The sequence below is a fragment of the Triticum urartu genome, chromosome 4A, assembly GCF_056163025.1.
Source record: "Triticum urartu cultivar PI428250 chromosome 4A, HENAU_Tu73, whole genome shotgun sequence".
NCBI lineage: Eukaryota > Viridiplantae > Streptophyta > Magnoliopsida > Poales > Poaceae > Triticum > Triticum urartu.
This window is the reverse complement of record NC_141876.1, coordinates 13634867-13650585: the sequence shown is the minus strand read 5'-3', so window position 1 is coordinate 13650585 and position 15719 is coordinate 13634867. Positions and strand designations below refer to the sequence as shown.

Here is a 15719-nt window from a genome sequence, read left to right as displayed (position 1 = left end):
ATGCATTTATCCGCTTTGGGTTCGAGCTTATCAGCCTGAAACTTTTTCACATAAGCGTCGCAGCCCCAAAATTTTATGAAATGACAGCTTAGGTTTCTCTAAACCATAGTTCATACGGTGTCATCTCATCGGAATTACGTGGTGCCCTATTTAAAGTGAATGTGGTTGTCTCTAATGCCTAACCCATAAACTATCGTGGTAATTCGATAAGAGACATCATGGTATGCATCATATCCAATAGGGTGCAGTTATGATGTTCGGACACACCATCACACTATGGTGTTCCAGGCTGTATTAGTTGTGAAACAATTTCCACAATGTCTTAATTCTGTGCCAAACTCGTAATTTAGATATTCATCTCTATGATCATATCATAGATCTTTTATCCTCTTGTCACGACGATCTTTCAACTTCACCCTGAAATTACTTGAACCTTTCAATAATTCAGACTCGTGATTCATCAAGTAAATATACTCAACATCTACTCAAATCATCTATGAAGTAAGAACATAACGATATCCACTACATGCCTCAGCACTCATTGGACTGCACACATCAAAATGTATTACTTCCAACAAGTTGCTTTCTAGTTCCATTTTACTGAAAACGAGGCTGTCAGTCATCTTGCCCATGTGGTATGATTTGCATGTCTCAAGTGATTCAAAATCAAGTGAGTCCAAACGGTCCATTTGCATGGAGTTTCTTCATGCATATACACCAATAGACATGGTTCGCATGTCTCAAACCTTTCAAAAACGAGTGAGCCCAAAGATCCATCAACATGGAGCTTCTTCATGCATTTTATACCGATATGACTTACATGGCAGTGCCACAAGTAGGTGGTACTATCATTACTATCTTATTGGCATGAACATGTGTATCACTACGATCGAGATTCAATAAACCATTCATTTCAGGTGTAAGACCATTTGAAGGTATTATTCAAATAAACAGAGTAACCATTATTCTCTTTAAATGAATAACCGTATTGCGATAGACATAATCCAATCATGTCTATGCTCAACGCAAACACCAAACTCGATGGTAGAGGGAGCGTGCGATGTTTGATCACATCAAGCTTGGAAAAAACTTCCAACACATATTGCCAGCTCACCTTTAGCTAGTCTCCGTTTACTCCGCAGCCTTTTATTTCGAGTTCACTAACATTTAGCAACCGAACCGGTATCTAATACCATGGTGCTACTAGGAGTACTAGTAAAGTACACATCAACACAATGTATATCCAATATACTTCTATCGACCTTGCCAGCCTTCTCATCTACCAAGTATCTAGGGTAATTCTGCTCCAGTGGCTATTCCCCTTATTACAGAAGGACTTAGTCTCGGGTTTGGGTTCAACCTTGGGTTTCTTCACTAGAGCAGCAGCTGAATTGCCGTTTCATGAATTATCCCTTCTTGCCCTTGCCCTACTTGAAACTAGTGGTTTCACCAACCATCAACAATTGATGCTCCTTCTTGATTTCTACTTTTGTGGTGTCAAACATCGCGAATATCTCAAGGATCATCATATATGTCCCTGATATATCATAGTTCATCACGGAGCTCAAGCAGCTTGGTGGTAATGACTTCGGAGAACCATCACTATTTCATCTGGAAGATCAACTCCCACTCGATTCAAATGATTGTTGTACTCAGACAATCTGAGAACATGCTCAACGATTGAGCTTTTCTCCCTTAGTTTGCAGGCTAAGAAAATCGTCGGAGGTCTTATACCTCTTGACATGGGCACGAGCCTGAAATCCCAATTTCAGCCCTCGGAACATCTCATATGTTCTGCGATGTTTCAAAAACGTCTTTGGTGCCTCAATTCTAAACCATTTAGCATTACGCACTGAACTATCATCTAGTCATCAAAACGTGTATGTCAGATGTTCGCAACATCCACAAATGACGTTCGAGGTTCAGCACACTGAGCGGTGCATTAAGGACATAAGCCTTCTATGAAGCAATGAGGACAATCCTCAGTTTACGGACCTAGTCCGCATAATTGCTACTATCAACTTTCAACTAAATTTTCTCTAGGAACATATCTAAACAGTAGAACAGAAACGTGAGCCACGACATAATTTGCGAAGACCTTTTGACTATGTTCAGGATAATTAAGTTCATCTTATGAACTCCCACTTAGATAGACATCCCTATAGTCATCTAAGTGATTACATGATCCGAGTCAACTAGGCCGTGTCCGATCATCACGTGAGACGGACTAGTCAACATCGGTGAACATCTTCATGTTGATCGTATCTACCATACGACTCATGCTCGACCTTTCGGTCTTCTGTGTTCCGAGGCCATGTCTGTACACATGCTAGGCTCGTCAAGTCAACCTAAGTGTTTCGCGTGTGTAAATCTGTCTTACACCCATTGTATGTGAACGTAAGAATCTATACACCCGATCATCACGTGGTGCTTCGAAACTACAAACTGTCGCAACGGTGCACAGTTAGGGGGAACACTTTCTTGAAATTTTAATGAGAGATCATCTTATTTACTACTGTCGTTCTAAGCAAATAAGATGTATAAACATGATAAACATCACATGCAATCAAATAGTGACATGATATGGCCAATATCATATTGCTCCTTTTGATCTCCATTTTCGGGGCTCCATGATCATCATCGTCACCGGCATGACACCATGATCTCCATCATCATGATCTCCATCATCGTGTCTTCATGAAGTTGTCTCGCCAACTATTACTTCTACTTCTATGGCTAATGGTTAGCAATAAAGTAAAGTAATTACATGACATTTATGTTGACACGCAGGTCATAAATAAATTAAGACAACTCCTATGGCTCCTGCCGGTTGTCATATTCATCGACATGCAAGTCGTGATTCCTATTACAAGAACATGATCAATCTCATACATCACATATATCATTCATCACATCCTTTTGGCCATATCACATCACATAGAATACCCTGCAAAAACAAGTTAGACGTCCTCTAATTGTTGTTTGCATGTTTTACGTGGCTGCTATGGGTTTCTAGCAAGAACGTTTCTTACCTACGCAAAGACCACAACGTGATATGCCAATTGCTATTTACCCTTCATAAGGACCCTTTTCATCGAATCCGATCCGACTAAAGTGGGAGAGACAGACACCCGCTAGCCACCTTATGCAACTAGTGCATGTCAGTCGGTGGAACCAGTCTCACGTAAGAGTACGTGTAAGGTCGGTCCGGGCCGCTTCATCCCATGATTCCACCGTATCAAGATTGGACTAGTAACGGCAAGCATATTGAACAAAATCAATGCCCACAACTACTTTGTGTTCTACTCGTGCATAGAAACTACGCATAGACCTAGCTCATGATGCCACTGTTGGGTAACGTAGCAATAATTCAAAAAAATTCCTACGTGTCACCAAGATCAATCTATGGAGTCATCTAGCAACGAGGGAGGAGTGGATCTACATACCCTTGTAGATCGCGCGCGGAAGCGTTCAAGAGAACGGGGTTGATGGAGTCGTACTCGTCGTGATCCAAATCACCGATGATCCTAGCGCCGAACGGACGGCACCTCCGCGTTCAACACACGTACGGAGCAGCGACGTCTCCTCCTTCTTGATCCAGCAAGGGGGAAGGAGAGGTTGATGGATATCCAGCAGCACAAAGGCGTGGTGGTGGAAGTAGCGGGATTCCAACAGGGCTTTGCCAAGTGCTGCGGGAGGAGGGAGATGTGTCATGGGAGGGAGAGGGAGGCGCTAGGGCTTGAGGTATGGTTGCCCTCCCTTCCCCCCACTATATATAGGGCCAAGGGAGAGGGGGAGGGCGCAGCCTTGCCCCTTCCTCCAAGGAAGGGTGCGGCCAAGGGGGGAGGAGAGGGAGGCGCAGGGAGTATGGGCCTTAGGGCCCATCTGCCCTTAGGGTTTGCCCCCTCTCGCCTTCTAGGCGCATGGGCCTTAGTGGGAGGCGCCCCAGCCCACCTAGGGGCTGGTGCTTTCTCACACTTGGCCCATGTATGCCTCTGGGGCCCATGCCCCCCCGGTGGACCCCCGGACGCCTCCGGTGGTCCCGGTACATTACCGATAAACCCCGAAACCTTTCCGGTGACCAAAACAGGACTTCCCATATATAAATCTTTACCTCCGGACCATTCCGGAACTCCTCGTGACATCCAGGATCTCATCCGGGACTCCGAACAACATTCGGTAACCACATACAAACTTCCTTTATAACCCTAGTGCCATCGAACCTTAAGTGTGTAGACCCTACGGGTTCGGGAGACATGCAGACATGACCGAGACGTTCTCCGGTCAATAACCACCAGCAGGATCTGGATACCCATGTTGGCTCCCACATGTTCCACGATGATCTCATCGGATGAACCACGATGTCAAGGACTTAATCAATCCCGTATACAATTCCCTTTGTCTAGCGGTATGATACTTGCCCGAGATTCGATCGTCGGTATCCCGATACCTTGTTTAATCTCGTTACCGGCAAGTCTCTTTACTCGTTCCGTAACACATCATCCCGTGATCAACTCCTTGATCAAATTGTGCACATTATGATGATGTCCTACCGAGTGGGCCCAGAGATACCTCTCCGTCACACGGAGTGACAAATTCCAGTCTCGATTCGTGCCAACCCAACAGACACTTTCGGAGATACCTGTAGTGCACCTTTATAGTCACCCAGTTACGTTGTGACGTTTGGTACACCCAAAGCACTCCTACGGTATCCGGGAGTTGCACAATCTCATGGTCTAAGGAAATGATACTTGACATTAGAAAAGCTTTAGCGAACGAACTACATGATCTTTGTGCTAGGCTTAGGATTGGGTCTTGTCCATCACATCATTCTCCTAATGATGTGATCCCGTTATCAACGACATCCAATGTCCATGGTCAGGAAACCGTAACCATCTATTGATCAACGAGCTAGTCAACTAGAGGCTTACTAGGGACATGGTGTTGTCTATGTATCCACACATGTATCTGAGTTTCCTATCAATACAATTCTAGCATGGATAATAAACGATTATCATGAACAAGGAAATATAATAATAACTAATTTATTATTGCCTCTAGGGCATATTTCCAACATAATAAACATTTATCATGATATAAGGAAATATAAATAACAACTTTATTATTGCCTCTAGGGCATATTTCCTTCAGTCTCCCACTTGCTGTAGATTCAATAATCTAGATTACACAGTGATGATTCTAACACCCATGGAGTCTTGGTGCTGATCATGTTTTGCTTGTGAGAGAGGCTTAGTCAATGGGTCTGCAACATTCAGATCCGTATGTATCTTACAAATCTCTATGTCTCCCTCCTTGACTTGATCGCGGATGGAATTGAAGCGTCTCTTGATGTGCTTGGTTCTCTTGTGAAATCTGGATTCCTTTGCCAAGGAAATTGCACCAGTATTGTCACAAAAGATTTTCATTGGACCCGATGCACTAGGTATGACACCTAGATCGGATATGAAGTCCTTCATCCAGACTCCTTCATTTGTTGCTTCCGAAGCAGCTATGTACTCCGCTTCACACGTAGATCCCGCCACGACGCTTTGCTTAGAACTGCACCAACTGACAGCTCCACCGTTCAATATAAACACGCATCCGGTTTGTGACTTAGAGTCATCCGGATCAGTGTCAAAGCTTGCATCGACGTAACCATTTACGACGAGCTCTTTGTCACCTCCATAAAACATATCCTTAGTCCTTTTCAGGTATTTCAGGATGTTCTTGACCGTTGTCCAGTGATCCACTCCTGGATTACTTTGGTACCTCCCTGCTAAACTTATAGCAAGGCACACATCAGGTCTGGTACACAGCATTGCATACATGATAGAGCCTATGGCTGAAGCATAGGGAACACCTTTCATCTTCTCTCTATCTTCTACAGTGGTCGGGCATTGAGTCTGACTCAACTTCACACCTTGTAACACAGGCAGGAACCCTTTCTTTGCTTTATCCATTTTGAACTTCTTCAAAACTTTGTCAAGGTATGTGCTCTGTGAAAGTCCAATTAAGCGTCTTGATCTATCTCTATAGATCTTAATGCCCAATATATAAGTAGCTTCACCGAGGTCTTTCATTGAAAAAATCTTATTCAAGTATCCTTTTATGCTATCCAGAAATTATATATCATTTCCAATCAATAATATGTCATCCACATATAATATTAGAAATGCTACAGAGCTCCCACTCACTTTCTTGTAAATACAGGCTTCTCCAAAAGTCTGTATAAAACCATAAGCTTTGATCACACTACCAAAACGTTTATTCCAACTCCGAAATGCTTGCACCAGTCCATAAATGGATCGCTGGAGCTGGCACACTTTGTTAGCATCCTTTGGATCGATAAAACCTTCAGGTTGCATCATATACAACTCCTCTTCCAGAAATCCATTCAGGAATGCAGTCTTTACATCCATTTGCCAAATTTCATAATCATAAAATGCAGCAATTGCTAACATGATTCGGACGGACTTAAGCATCGCTACGGGTGAGAAGGTCTCATCGTAGTCAACTCCTTGAACTTGTCGAAAACCTTTCGCAACAAGTCGAGCTTTGTAGACAGTAACATTACCGTCAGCGTCAGTCTTCTTCTTGAAGATCCATTTGTTCTCGATGGCTTGCCGATCATCGGGCAAGTCAACCAAAGTCCACACTTTGTTCTCATACATGGATCCCATCTCAGATTTCATGGCCTCAAGCCATTTTGCGGAATCTGGGCTCATCATCGCTTCCTCATAGTTCGTAGGTTCGTCATGGTCAAGTAACATGACCTTCAGAGCAGGATTACCGTACCACTCTGGTGTGGATCTTACTCTGGTTGACCTACGAGGTTCGGTAGTAACTTGATCTGAAGTTACATGATCATCATCATTAGCGTCCTCACTAATTGGTGTAGTAGTCACAGGAACAGATTTCTGTGATGAACTACTTTCCAATAAGGGAGCAGGTATAGTTACCTCATCAAGTTCTACTTTCCTCCCACTCACTTCTTTCGAAAGAAAATCCTTCTCTAGAAAGGATCCATTCTTAGCAACGAATGTCTTGCCTTTGGATCTGTGATAGAAGGTGTACCCAACAGTCTCCTTTGGGTATCCTATGAAGACACATTTCTCCGATTTGGGTTCGAGCTTATCAGGTTGAAGCTTTTTCACATAAGCATCGTAGACCCAAACTTTAAGGAACGACAACTTCGGTTTCTTGTCAAACCATAGTTCATAAGGTGTCGTCTCAACGGATTTAGATGGTGCCCTATTTAACGTGAATGCAGCCGTCTCTAAAGCATAACCCCAGAACGATAGCGGTAAATCAGTAAGAGACATCATAGATCGCACCATATCTAGTAAAGTACGATTACGATGTTCGGACACACCATTACGCTGTGGTGTTACGGGTGGCGTGAGTTGCAAAACTATTCCGCATTGTTTCAAATGAAGACCAAACTCGTAACTCAAATATTCCCCTCCACGATCAGATCGTAGAAACTTTATTTTCTTGTTACGATGATTTTCCACTTCACTCTGAAATTCTTTGAACTTTTCAAATGTTTCAGACTTATGCTTCATCAAGTAGATATACCCATATCTGCTCTAATCATCTGTGAAGGTGAGAAAATAACGATACCCGCCGCGAGCCTCAACATTCATTGGACCACATACATCAGTATGTATGATTTCCAACAAATCTGTTGCTCGCTCCATTGTTCCGGAGAACGGAGTTTTAGTCATCTTGCCCATGAGGCATGGGTCGCAAGTACCAAATGATTCATAATCAAGTGATTACAAAAGTCCATCAGAATGGAGTTTCTTCATGCGCTTTACAGCAATATGACCCAAACGGCAGTGCCACAAATAAGTTGCACAATCATTATCAACTCTGCATCTTTTGGCTTCAATATTATGAATATGTGTATCGCTACTATCGAGATTCAATAAAAATAGACCACTCTTCAAGGGTACATGACCATAAAAGATATTACTCATATAAATAGAACAACCATTATTCTCAGATTTAAATGAATAACCGTCTCGCATCAAACAAGATTTAGATATAATGTTCATGCTCAACGCTGGCACCAAATAACAATTATTCTGGTCTAAAACTAATCCTGAAGGTAGATGTAGAGGTAGCGTGCCGACCGCGATCACATCGACTTTGGAACCATTTCCCACGCGCATCATCACCTCGTCCTTAGCCAATCTTCGCTTAATCTGTAGTCCTTGTTTCGAGTTGCAAATATTAGCAACAGAACCAGTATCAAATACCCAGGTGCTACTGCGAGTGTAGGTGTCAAAACCAGCGGATCTCGGGTAGGGGGTCCCGAACTGTGCGTCTAAGGTCGATGGTAATAGGAGACAAGGGACACGATGTTTACCTAGGTTCAGGCCCTCTCTATGGAGGTAATACCCTACTTCCTGCTTGATTGATCTTGATGAATATGAGTATTACAAGAGTTGATCTACCACGAGATCGAGATGGCTAAACCCTAAAAGCCTAGCCTGTATGACTATGGTAATGAGTATATCCCTCCTTCGGACTAAGTCCTCCGGTTTATACAGACACCGGGGAGATCTAGGGTTACACAAGATCGGTTACAAAGAAAGCAATCTACATATTCGGTCGCCAAGCTTGCCTTCCACGCCAAGGAGAGTCCCATCCGGACACGGGTGCAATCTTCGGTCTTCACATCTTTACAACCCATCAGTCCGGCCCATAGCTAATAGGTCGGACGCCTGAGGACCCCTTAGTCCAGGACTCCCTCAGTAGCCCCTGAACCTGGCTTGAATGACAAGGTATCCGGCGCGTAGGTCTGTCTTCGGCATTGCAAGGCGGGTTCCTTCTTCTGAATTGAACGTGTCCGGACCTATAACACACACCACACACAACCGCAGAGAGAATATAATTTTTACACGAGTCCAATCTGCTAACAACTTTTTGTAATCATGACATCACGTCTGCCCGATCACAATTTCAAACCGTTTTTCATCTGCTGCTTCACGTTTCGAGACGCGGTCGCCATTGGCACGTCTTGTCAAAGCAGAGATCACGTTCCCTTATTGCGGGATTCTCATCAATATGGGCATGGGTTGCACAACCGTGCCGTTTACACAACCCTTGGGAATAGGCAAGTTTTAAGGCAAGTGGGGAGGCGTTCAATATTCACTGCCTTTATAAGGAGATCAGCATCCCCGTTCTTCACCCATGCCTTTTCTCTCTCTGCCCTTCCATCCCTGAGCTCCAGCGCCCAAGTCTCCATCCTTCTCCATATCCAGAAAGCCCCCGACCATGTCTGGCTCCGGAGGTCGAGGCAAGTGGATGGTCTCCTCCGTCAAGGAGAAGGACATTACTGAGCTTCGGGCGGCCGTGTACTTGGCGAAGGAAATCTCCCACCGTCTTCCAGCCCAGGGGTAAGTCGTCCCCACGCTGAAGCCCAATGAGAGGGTGGTATTCATCCCTCGTTTCCTCCGCGGGCTAGGGTTTCCACTCCACCCTTTCGTCCGTGGGCTGATGTACTATTACGGGATAGACTTCCATGATCTATCCCCGAACTCCTTTCTCAACATCTCGGCGTTCATCGTCGTGTGTGAGGCCTTCCTCCGCATCCAACCCCACTTCGGGCTGTGGCTCAAGGTCTTCAACGTGAAGCCGAAGGTAGTGGATGGCCAGCACGCGGAGTGCGGAAGAGCCATGGTGAGTAAGCTGGCCAATGTCTCCTGGCCAAAAGGCACTTTCGTGGAGACTGTCAAGGAATGGCAAAAACAATGGTTCTACATCACAGAACCCCGTGGCACAAACTGGGCCGCGGCTACCGAATTTAACTCCGGCGCTCCCATGCGACTCACCTCCAGGGTCGAGGAGAGCCCGAACTGGTGTTCGCCAGACGAGCTGATAGCACTGCAGACTCGCGTTCAAAGCATGGTGGACAAGAATGTCAAACTTGTCGATGTAGTCCAAGTGATGCTGGTTCGCCGGATCCTCCCTTGCCAAAGCCAAAAGCGCCCCCTTTGGGAGTTTAATCCGAGGAGGCACCAAACCCTGGAGAGGCTCTTCAGAACAACTCACGAAGATGCCTGGAAGTTGCTTTTCAAGGGTGACAAGATACCACCAGCCACGGATTCGGATCGTGGGCACGATATTAACCATCCCGCCAGTGAGGTAAGTTTCTAACGCGTCCTGTACTTGTTTGCTTCATGGAGGATATCTGAACTTTTACTATCATTGCCTCTTCAGGAATGGATGGAGAGGGCGAAGCGGATCCAGTGTCCGGCTCCGCTACCTGAAGAACCATTCATTCCACGTTTAGCGAAGATGCTGGTGCCGACGCCCTATACAGCGCCAGCGAAGAAGGCCAAAGGGAAGGCCAAGGGAGTCCGGAGGGGCCCCCATCGCAAGGGCACTTCGGATGCGACGTCCGAAGACAACACCCGCTCCTCCGCCGCCGAAGACGACGATGAGGAGGAGTAGGAGGACAACCCTCCCCCTGAAGAGGGAAGGAAGAAGAGGGCGGCCTCCATGAACCTAGAGGCGGGGACGTCCAAGAAAGGGAAAGGCTCCTTCACGGATAACTCCGTGTGGGACGTCGACAATAGTCCGGAGCGACACCCCCGCACTAAGCCTCAAGCTGCATCGCAAGTGCTATGACTCCCGCATACCCATATGTCCAGCTTCTCCTCTTCAATGTATTGACATAGTTAATTGTGCTATTACAGTCCGACTCATGACAGCTTCCAGCGATCCTCATCAGGGGGTTCATTGGACTCAAAGGCGATGGCCAGCGAGTCTCCGCTGGCCGCTGATTCTCCCAAGGCCAAGGACGACACCGAGGTGCTGACCCGAAGGGCCGCTCCAATCCGGGGAGAGGCTCAGGCCGTTGTCAGGGAGGCGGTAGAGGGCGAGACCTCCACCGCCGGACACATGGGGGAACAGATCCCCATGGAGACGGGCGAGGAGGGCTGTATTCAGTTCGGCCCTCAGCCGGATACGATTTCGGAGACCAATACCGCTCCGAAATCCGGCGAGCAACCTCCTTCGAAAGAGGGGGGTGCGCCAATTCCACCGGTGACCCCTGTCCAACCAGGGGTACTGGATAATCTGCTGGAAGCGCTGCGACGCGCCTCCATTGTGGATGAGCACCGTGTTCTTATGGGCACGGTGATTGAAAGGGTTCAGTCTGCCAAGAGCGGACTAACCGAAGCCTGCAGCAGCCTGCTGACAGGTTTTGAGGTAAGAGACGCAAAAAGAGAAAATCCCAATATAGACAGTAGCCCCTGAGACACTGTCCGGTGCTTTGGAAAGAAAAGGCCGGACAGAGGATCAATCCTTTATTGCAGGAAACTAACTAAATTTGTCTGGGATGAATATGCAGGCGTCGCTGCTGGCCGCGGCTCACATACTGCCGAAGTCTCCGAACTGAAGCGGAGACTGGAGCAGGCCGAGGGGGAGCTCGGCCAGGTGAAGAGGCAGCTCCAAGAAAAACAAGGTATGTGATAACCCGTTTTATATTAAGAAAGTAAAATGATATGCATTGGATGAAATGTCGGGATATATGTAGAAGCGACGACCGAGGTCGAGGCCCTGAAGGGAGCCCTGTCCGAAGCCGAGGGGAAGGCTGTCAAGGAGCAGGTCGCCCATAAGAAGCTCAAGGCCCGGGTCAGCGAGGTTCAACAAGAGCTCCAGGACGCGGTGAGGAAGTGCGAGACCTTGGAGCGCGATGCGTCGGTTCGAGAGACCGAACTCGCCAAGGCTCGTCAGAGCGCGGAGATGGCCCGGAATGAGGCCCAGGGCGCCCTCAAAGAGATCCAGGAGGCCAGGAAGATTGCGGCAGGTAAGGCATTTAGGCCACGTTCGGAAGCTCGCTGGCTTCCAAAACGAGCCAACTTCTCGTGAAGTTGGTGCTAGCTGGATTCTCGTGAAGCCAGCGAGCGTTCGGTGCAGCAGTGGGGAGCAGCTACGTATGCATGGGCTGGCAGCCTAGTAAGGTAGGATCAAGCCCATTCAGGTGGACAGGTGTAAAGCCCATTTCAGTAGTGAAAGCCGGCTGGGCTCACATGTGCGCTGCAGGCCAGATTAGAAGTAGGTTCTTTTTTTTGTCTGTACAGATTCCTTCGATTTTGGCTGTACAGAGAGATATTTCGATGTACAGAGAGCAGTTTTGGCTGTACAGAGAGCAGTTTTGGTTATACAGAGAGCAGTTTTAGCTAGCACAAATGCAAAAAATGTACTGAACATGTAGAGTTTTGAATTCCCTCAAGTTAAGATGAAGAACCACAAGGTTTGACATATGCAGTACCACAAAAGCTGCATCAAATTTGCATATGTTTGCAAATCAAACAGGGAACAAATAGTATGGACCAGAAGCATGACTTCACCAACCAAGAGCAACGGCCGTGGCTAGTTCATTCCTAAACCTATCCATGTCAGGAGCACTTGCCTCTGAAGTTGAAGCATCCGATGCACTCGGAGGAATAACATACTTCTTATATCTATCCGGAATTGTTGGCACATAATCCGGATCTCTTTCACATCGAATAAAGTGGAGATCGTCTTTGTCATGGAGGCGAACATAGTTGTGCAATGTCATAGTAGCTGCAACAATCTTCATCTGTGTTTGGAACGAGTAGTTTGGCATCTTGAGGAGAATTTGCCATTTCATTTTCCACACTCCAAAGGTTCTCTCTATGCAATTGCGTTTGGAAGAGTGAATCTTGTTGAACTTCTCCTTAGGAGTATTTGGAGGTGAACCTCTTTGGAAGTCAGGGATATGATACCGTTCTCCTTTGTATGGTGCTAGATATCCATCTCTATTAGGATACCCGGCATCTACAAGGTAATACTTGCCTAAATTGACAACACACATACATGTTAGTTGGAGGATAGAGAACATCATGTGTAAACTTGTAATGAAAAGAAATGCTCACCCTTTGGAGGATGGGGGAAGGTGGGCCTGTCCTTCTCAATTGCATGGTATAATACATTTGTATCATGCATAGAACCAGGTTGCCCAATTGAAGCATAAGTGAAGTGCATATCGAAGTCACATACCGCCATCACATTCTGAGTTGTCATGCCCGTCCTCCCAATGTACCTAACTTTTGGTGGCCCATCGGGAATAGAAGCTCTTATATGAGTCCCATCAATTGCACCAATGCAATCTTTGAGATGAGGATAAGCCCTCCTATCCTTTTTAATTAGATCATGCACAATGTGGAAGTTTGGGTCTTGTGGCTTAAGGTAGTGAGATGCCATGTTCACTACACATTGTAGAACCTCATGGAATTTACGATGGATAGTATCCGCTGAATGTTTGAAGCGATTTTGAGTTCTTCTATTTGATTCACAACCTCCCAATGTCCACAAGAACATAGCAAGAGACTCATAAGTGCTAACAAAGGTTGTTTCTTTTAGACCATAGTTACGTACCAACAAGTCATGAAGATCAAAGAACACACTTGCCGTCATTCTCAACATTGTGTAGGTCTCTCCCGGTGTGGCAATAGTCTCTTGAAGCCATCCAAATCCACTCAAAATAGATTTCCGAGGTTCAGCCTTCATCACCCAACTTTCACAATACTTGCCAAATATGACTGCTGCACCTGAACAAAGCATGTTCATATTATGTTGTTGATGCATAACCAAATTCCTCATTGTTTCATAACTATTGTCATCCTCACTATCACTATCCGATGACATCTGCCATATCAAACAATAGTTAGCATCAAGCAAAACAATATGTTCACCAACATAAGAATAAATATGTTCACCGACAAGATAATAATAGGTTCACCAACATAAGCATAAATATTGTTTCGAGCACAAGATAATAATAGGTTCGCCAACACAGGCATAAATATTGTACCGATAGCACAAGATAATAATAGGTCGCCAACATAGGCATAAATATTGTACCGACAGCACAAGATAATAATAGGTTCACCAACATACGCATAAATATTGTTCCCATAGCTAAGATAAGATAGAACAAACTAGTTCCCATACTTGAGGTCAAACCTCCTACGCAACCAACCCTTTCGAGAGTCGGATGTCATGTGCAAGAACATCTCTCTTTGCTCTCTCTTCAGAAAGAGCTCAGTAGCAATGAAATGCTCATCAGTGCCGTCTGTTGCACCACAAGCACGAACTAAATCCATGGTAGAGGCAACAGAAATGGTCTCATCTTTCTGTAGAAAAGACTGAAACGATGTGTGTGAAGCTTGGGTAATAGAACTAATCTTTCTAATCTCCTCTTGCATCACTTGTGAAGTCTTCGATTTCTTGTTCTTCTCTGGAATCGTGACCCCAAGCCTCACTTTAGATGAACTAGCTACTGTCGGAGAAGGTTGCTCTTCACTATCATCCTCCAAATCAAGATCGGTGATTTCGTCAACATTCAAGGCTGTTTTCAATGCCGAACTAGAGGGGGGAGGCAGACCAGATGCGGGGTTCCAATGGTCAGTGCCATCAACACTGATATCCTCAAACAAGATGCGCAAGCCTTCTTCGTTACGGAGTCCATGCTTCTTGAACTTGCCACAACCTGGAAGGTCCTATTGTATGAAAGAGAGACATTAGTACATAAAGCATGACAAGTTCAGATTTTATTTTCTGAGAAACATAAGCATGCGAACTTACAACTTTCGCCTTTTTCCACCACTCATTATCTTGTTTAACAGTGTTTTTCTCAAAGTCCCAACCCCCTCCAGTCTCGCGCAACTTGAGCTTCTTGAATGTGTTGTACTCACATTTTAACTTGGTCCATTTGTTCCTCACTTGCTTTGGTGTGTACTCAAGCCCAGTTCTCATCAAGAACTCCTTTCCCACCTCATCATATGCACTGGGTGTCAAATGAGTGTTTGGCATGTTTCCAGCCTTCACTTGTTTCACAAACAACTCCACGATAATCCGAGTATTCTCATCGGTCCATTCGGCAGACCCAGTTGACGACATTTCTATACAAAAATGATGTTACTTTATGGATACACATTTCCTCGAAAATATATGCCAAACAATCAGTGCCATCTCACAAATAAATACCAAAATCAGTAGCATCATGAACATGTAGCAACAATCAGTGTCCATTAGTATAAATCATGTGTCCAATTTTCTGGGAAACAATCACTACCATCTCACAAACAATCAGTAGCAGCACGAATATGTAGCAAACAATCATCATCCATCAGTATATAATCATGTCCCCAAATATATGGAAAATAAACTGTACCAGCATGAACATGTACTACCAACATAAGGAAATTATTGATTTTATCTGAAATCAATTCATATCACTACAGACTGCACTACACATATATACGCAAAAAGTCCACACATCAAGTTCATATCACAGGAAATTGGGGCTGTCCACACACAGCGCATGAACTAGGCTGAATCAGAGTACTACAAGAGGGGGGAGGTGGCTGCTCACCTTGACCTGGGGGAATGGCTTCTGTACCGTGGATCTTGCGGCCAGGCCCGTCGGGACCTCTACTTCGTGCGGCTGCCGGCGGCGACCAACGGAGGGAGTGGCGGCAGATGGGGAGACAACACCACGGGGACTTTGGGCAGCTGCTGCGAGCGTCGATGGACGGAGACTTGCGGGGCGGGCTGTAGATCCGAGGAGCGGCGGCGGACGGCGGCGCGGCGGCCGACCGGCGACGGGGCGGCGGCTAGGGTTGCGACAGCAGAGGAGGTCGCCCCGTTCGTTTCTGTACGAGCAGAGTACGAGC

The 15719-nt window shown here is 45.8% G+C and overlaps 2 protein-coding genes across 2 annotated transcripts; both read right to left on the bottom strand.

Annotated features, from left to right (window-relative positions):
• Positions 1-12218: 12218 nt before the first annotated feature.
• On the bottom strand, positions 12219-15543 carry LOC147974439 (uncharacterized). Its single transcript, XM_087517485.1, has 3 exons — positions 15419-15543; positions 12918-13689; positions 12219-12837 (listed from the first exon to the last, which is right to left on the bottom strand). The coding sequence occupies exons 2-3, from the start codon at positions 13687-13689 to the stop codon at positions 12365-12367; spliced, it is 1245 nt and encodes a 414-aa protein (XP_087373611.1). The 5' UTR covers positions 15419-15543; the 3' UTR covers positions 12219-12364.
• LOC147974438 (L10-interacting MYB domain-containing protein-like) lies at positions 13921-15550 on the bottom strand. Its single transcript, XM_087517486.1, has 3 exons — positions 15419-15550; positions 14629-14945; positions 13921-14543 (listed from the first exon to the last, which is right to left on the bottom strand). The coding sequence occupies exons 2-3, from the start codon at positions 14941-14943 to the stop codon at positions 13983-13985; spliced, it is 876 nt and encodes a 291-aa protein (XP_087373612.1). The 5' UTR covers positions 14944-14945; positions 15419-15550; the 3' UTR covers positions 13921-13982.
• Positions 15551-15719: the final 169 nt, after the last annotated feature.

Bases quoted from the DNA above. Each gene is read 5' to 3' on its own strand.
- LOC147974439 (XM_087517485.1), bottom strand. From the start codon at position 13,689: ATGTCATCGGATAGTGATAGTGAGGATGACAATAGTTATGAAACAATG. The intron at 12,838-12,917 runs GTGAGCATTTCT...TTGTCAATTTAG, and splicing joins CTTCCCCCATCCTCCAAAGG to GCAAGTATTACCTTGTAGAT.
- LOC147974438 (XM_087517486.1), bottom strand. From the start codon at position 14,943: ATGTCGTCAACTGGGTCTGCCGAATGGACCGATGAGAATACTCGGATT. The intron at 14,544-14,628 runs GTAAGTTCGCAT...TTCATACAATAG, and splicing joins GGTGGAAAAAGGCGAAAGTT to GACCTTCCAGGTTGTGGCAA.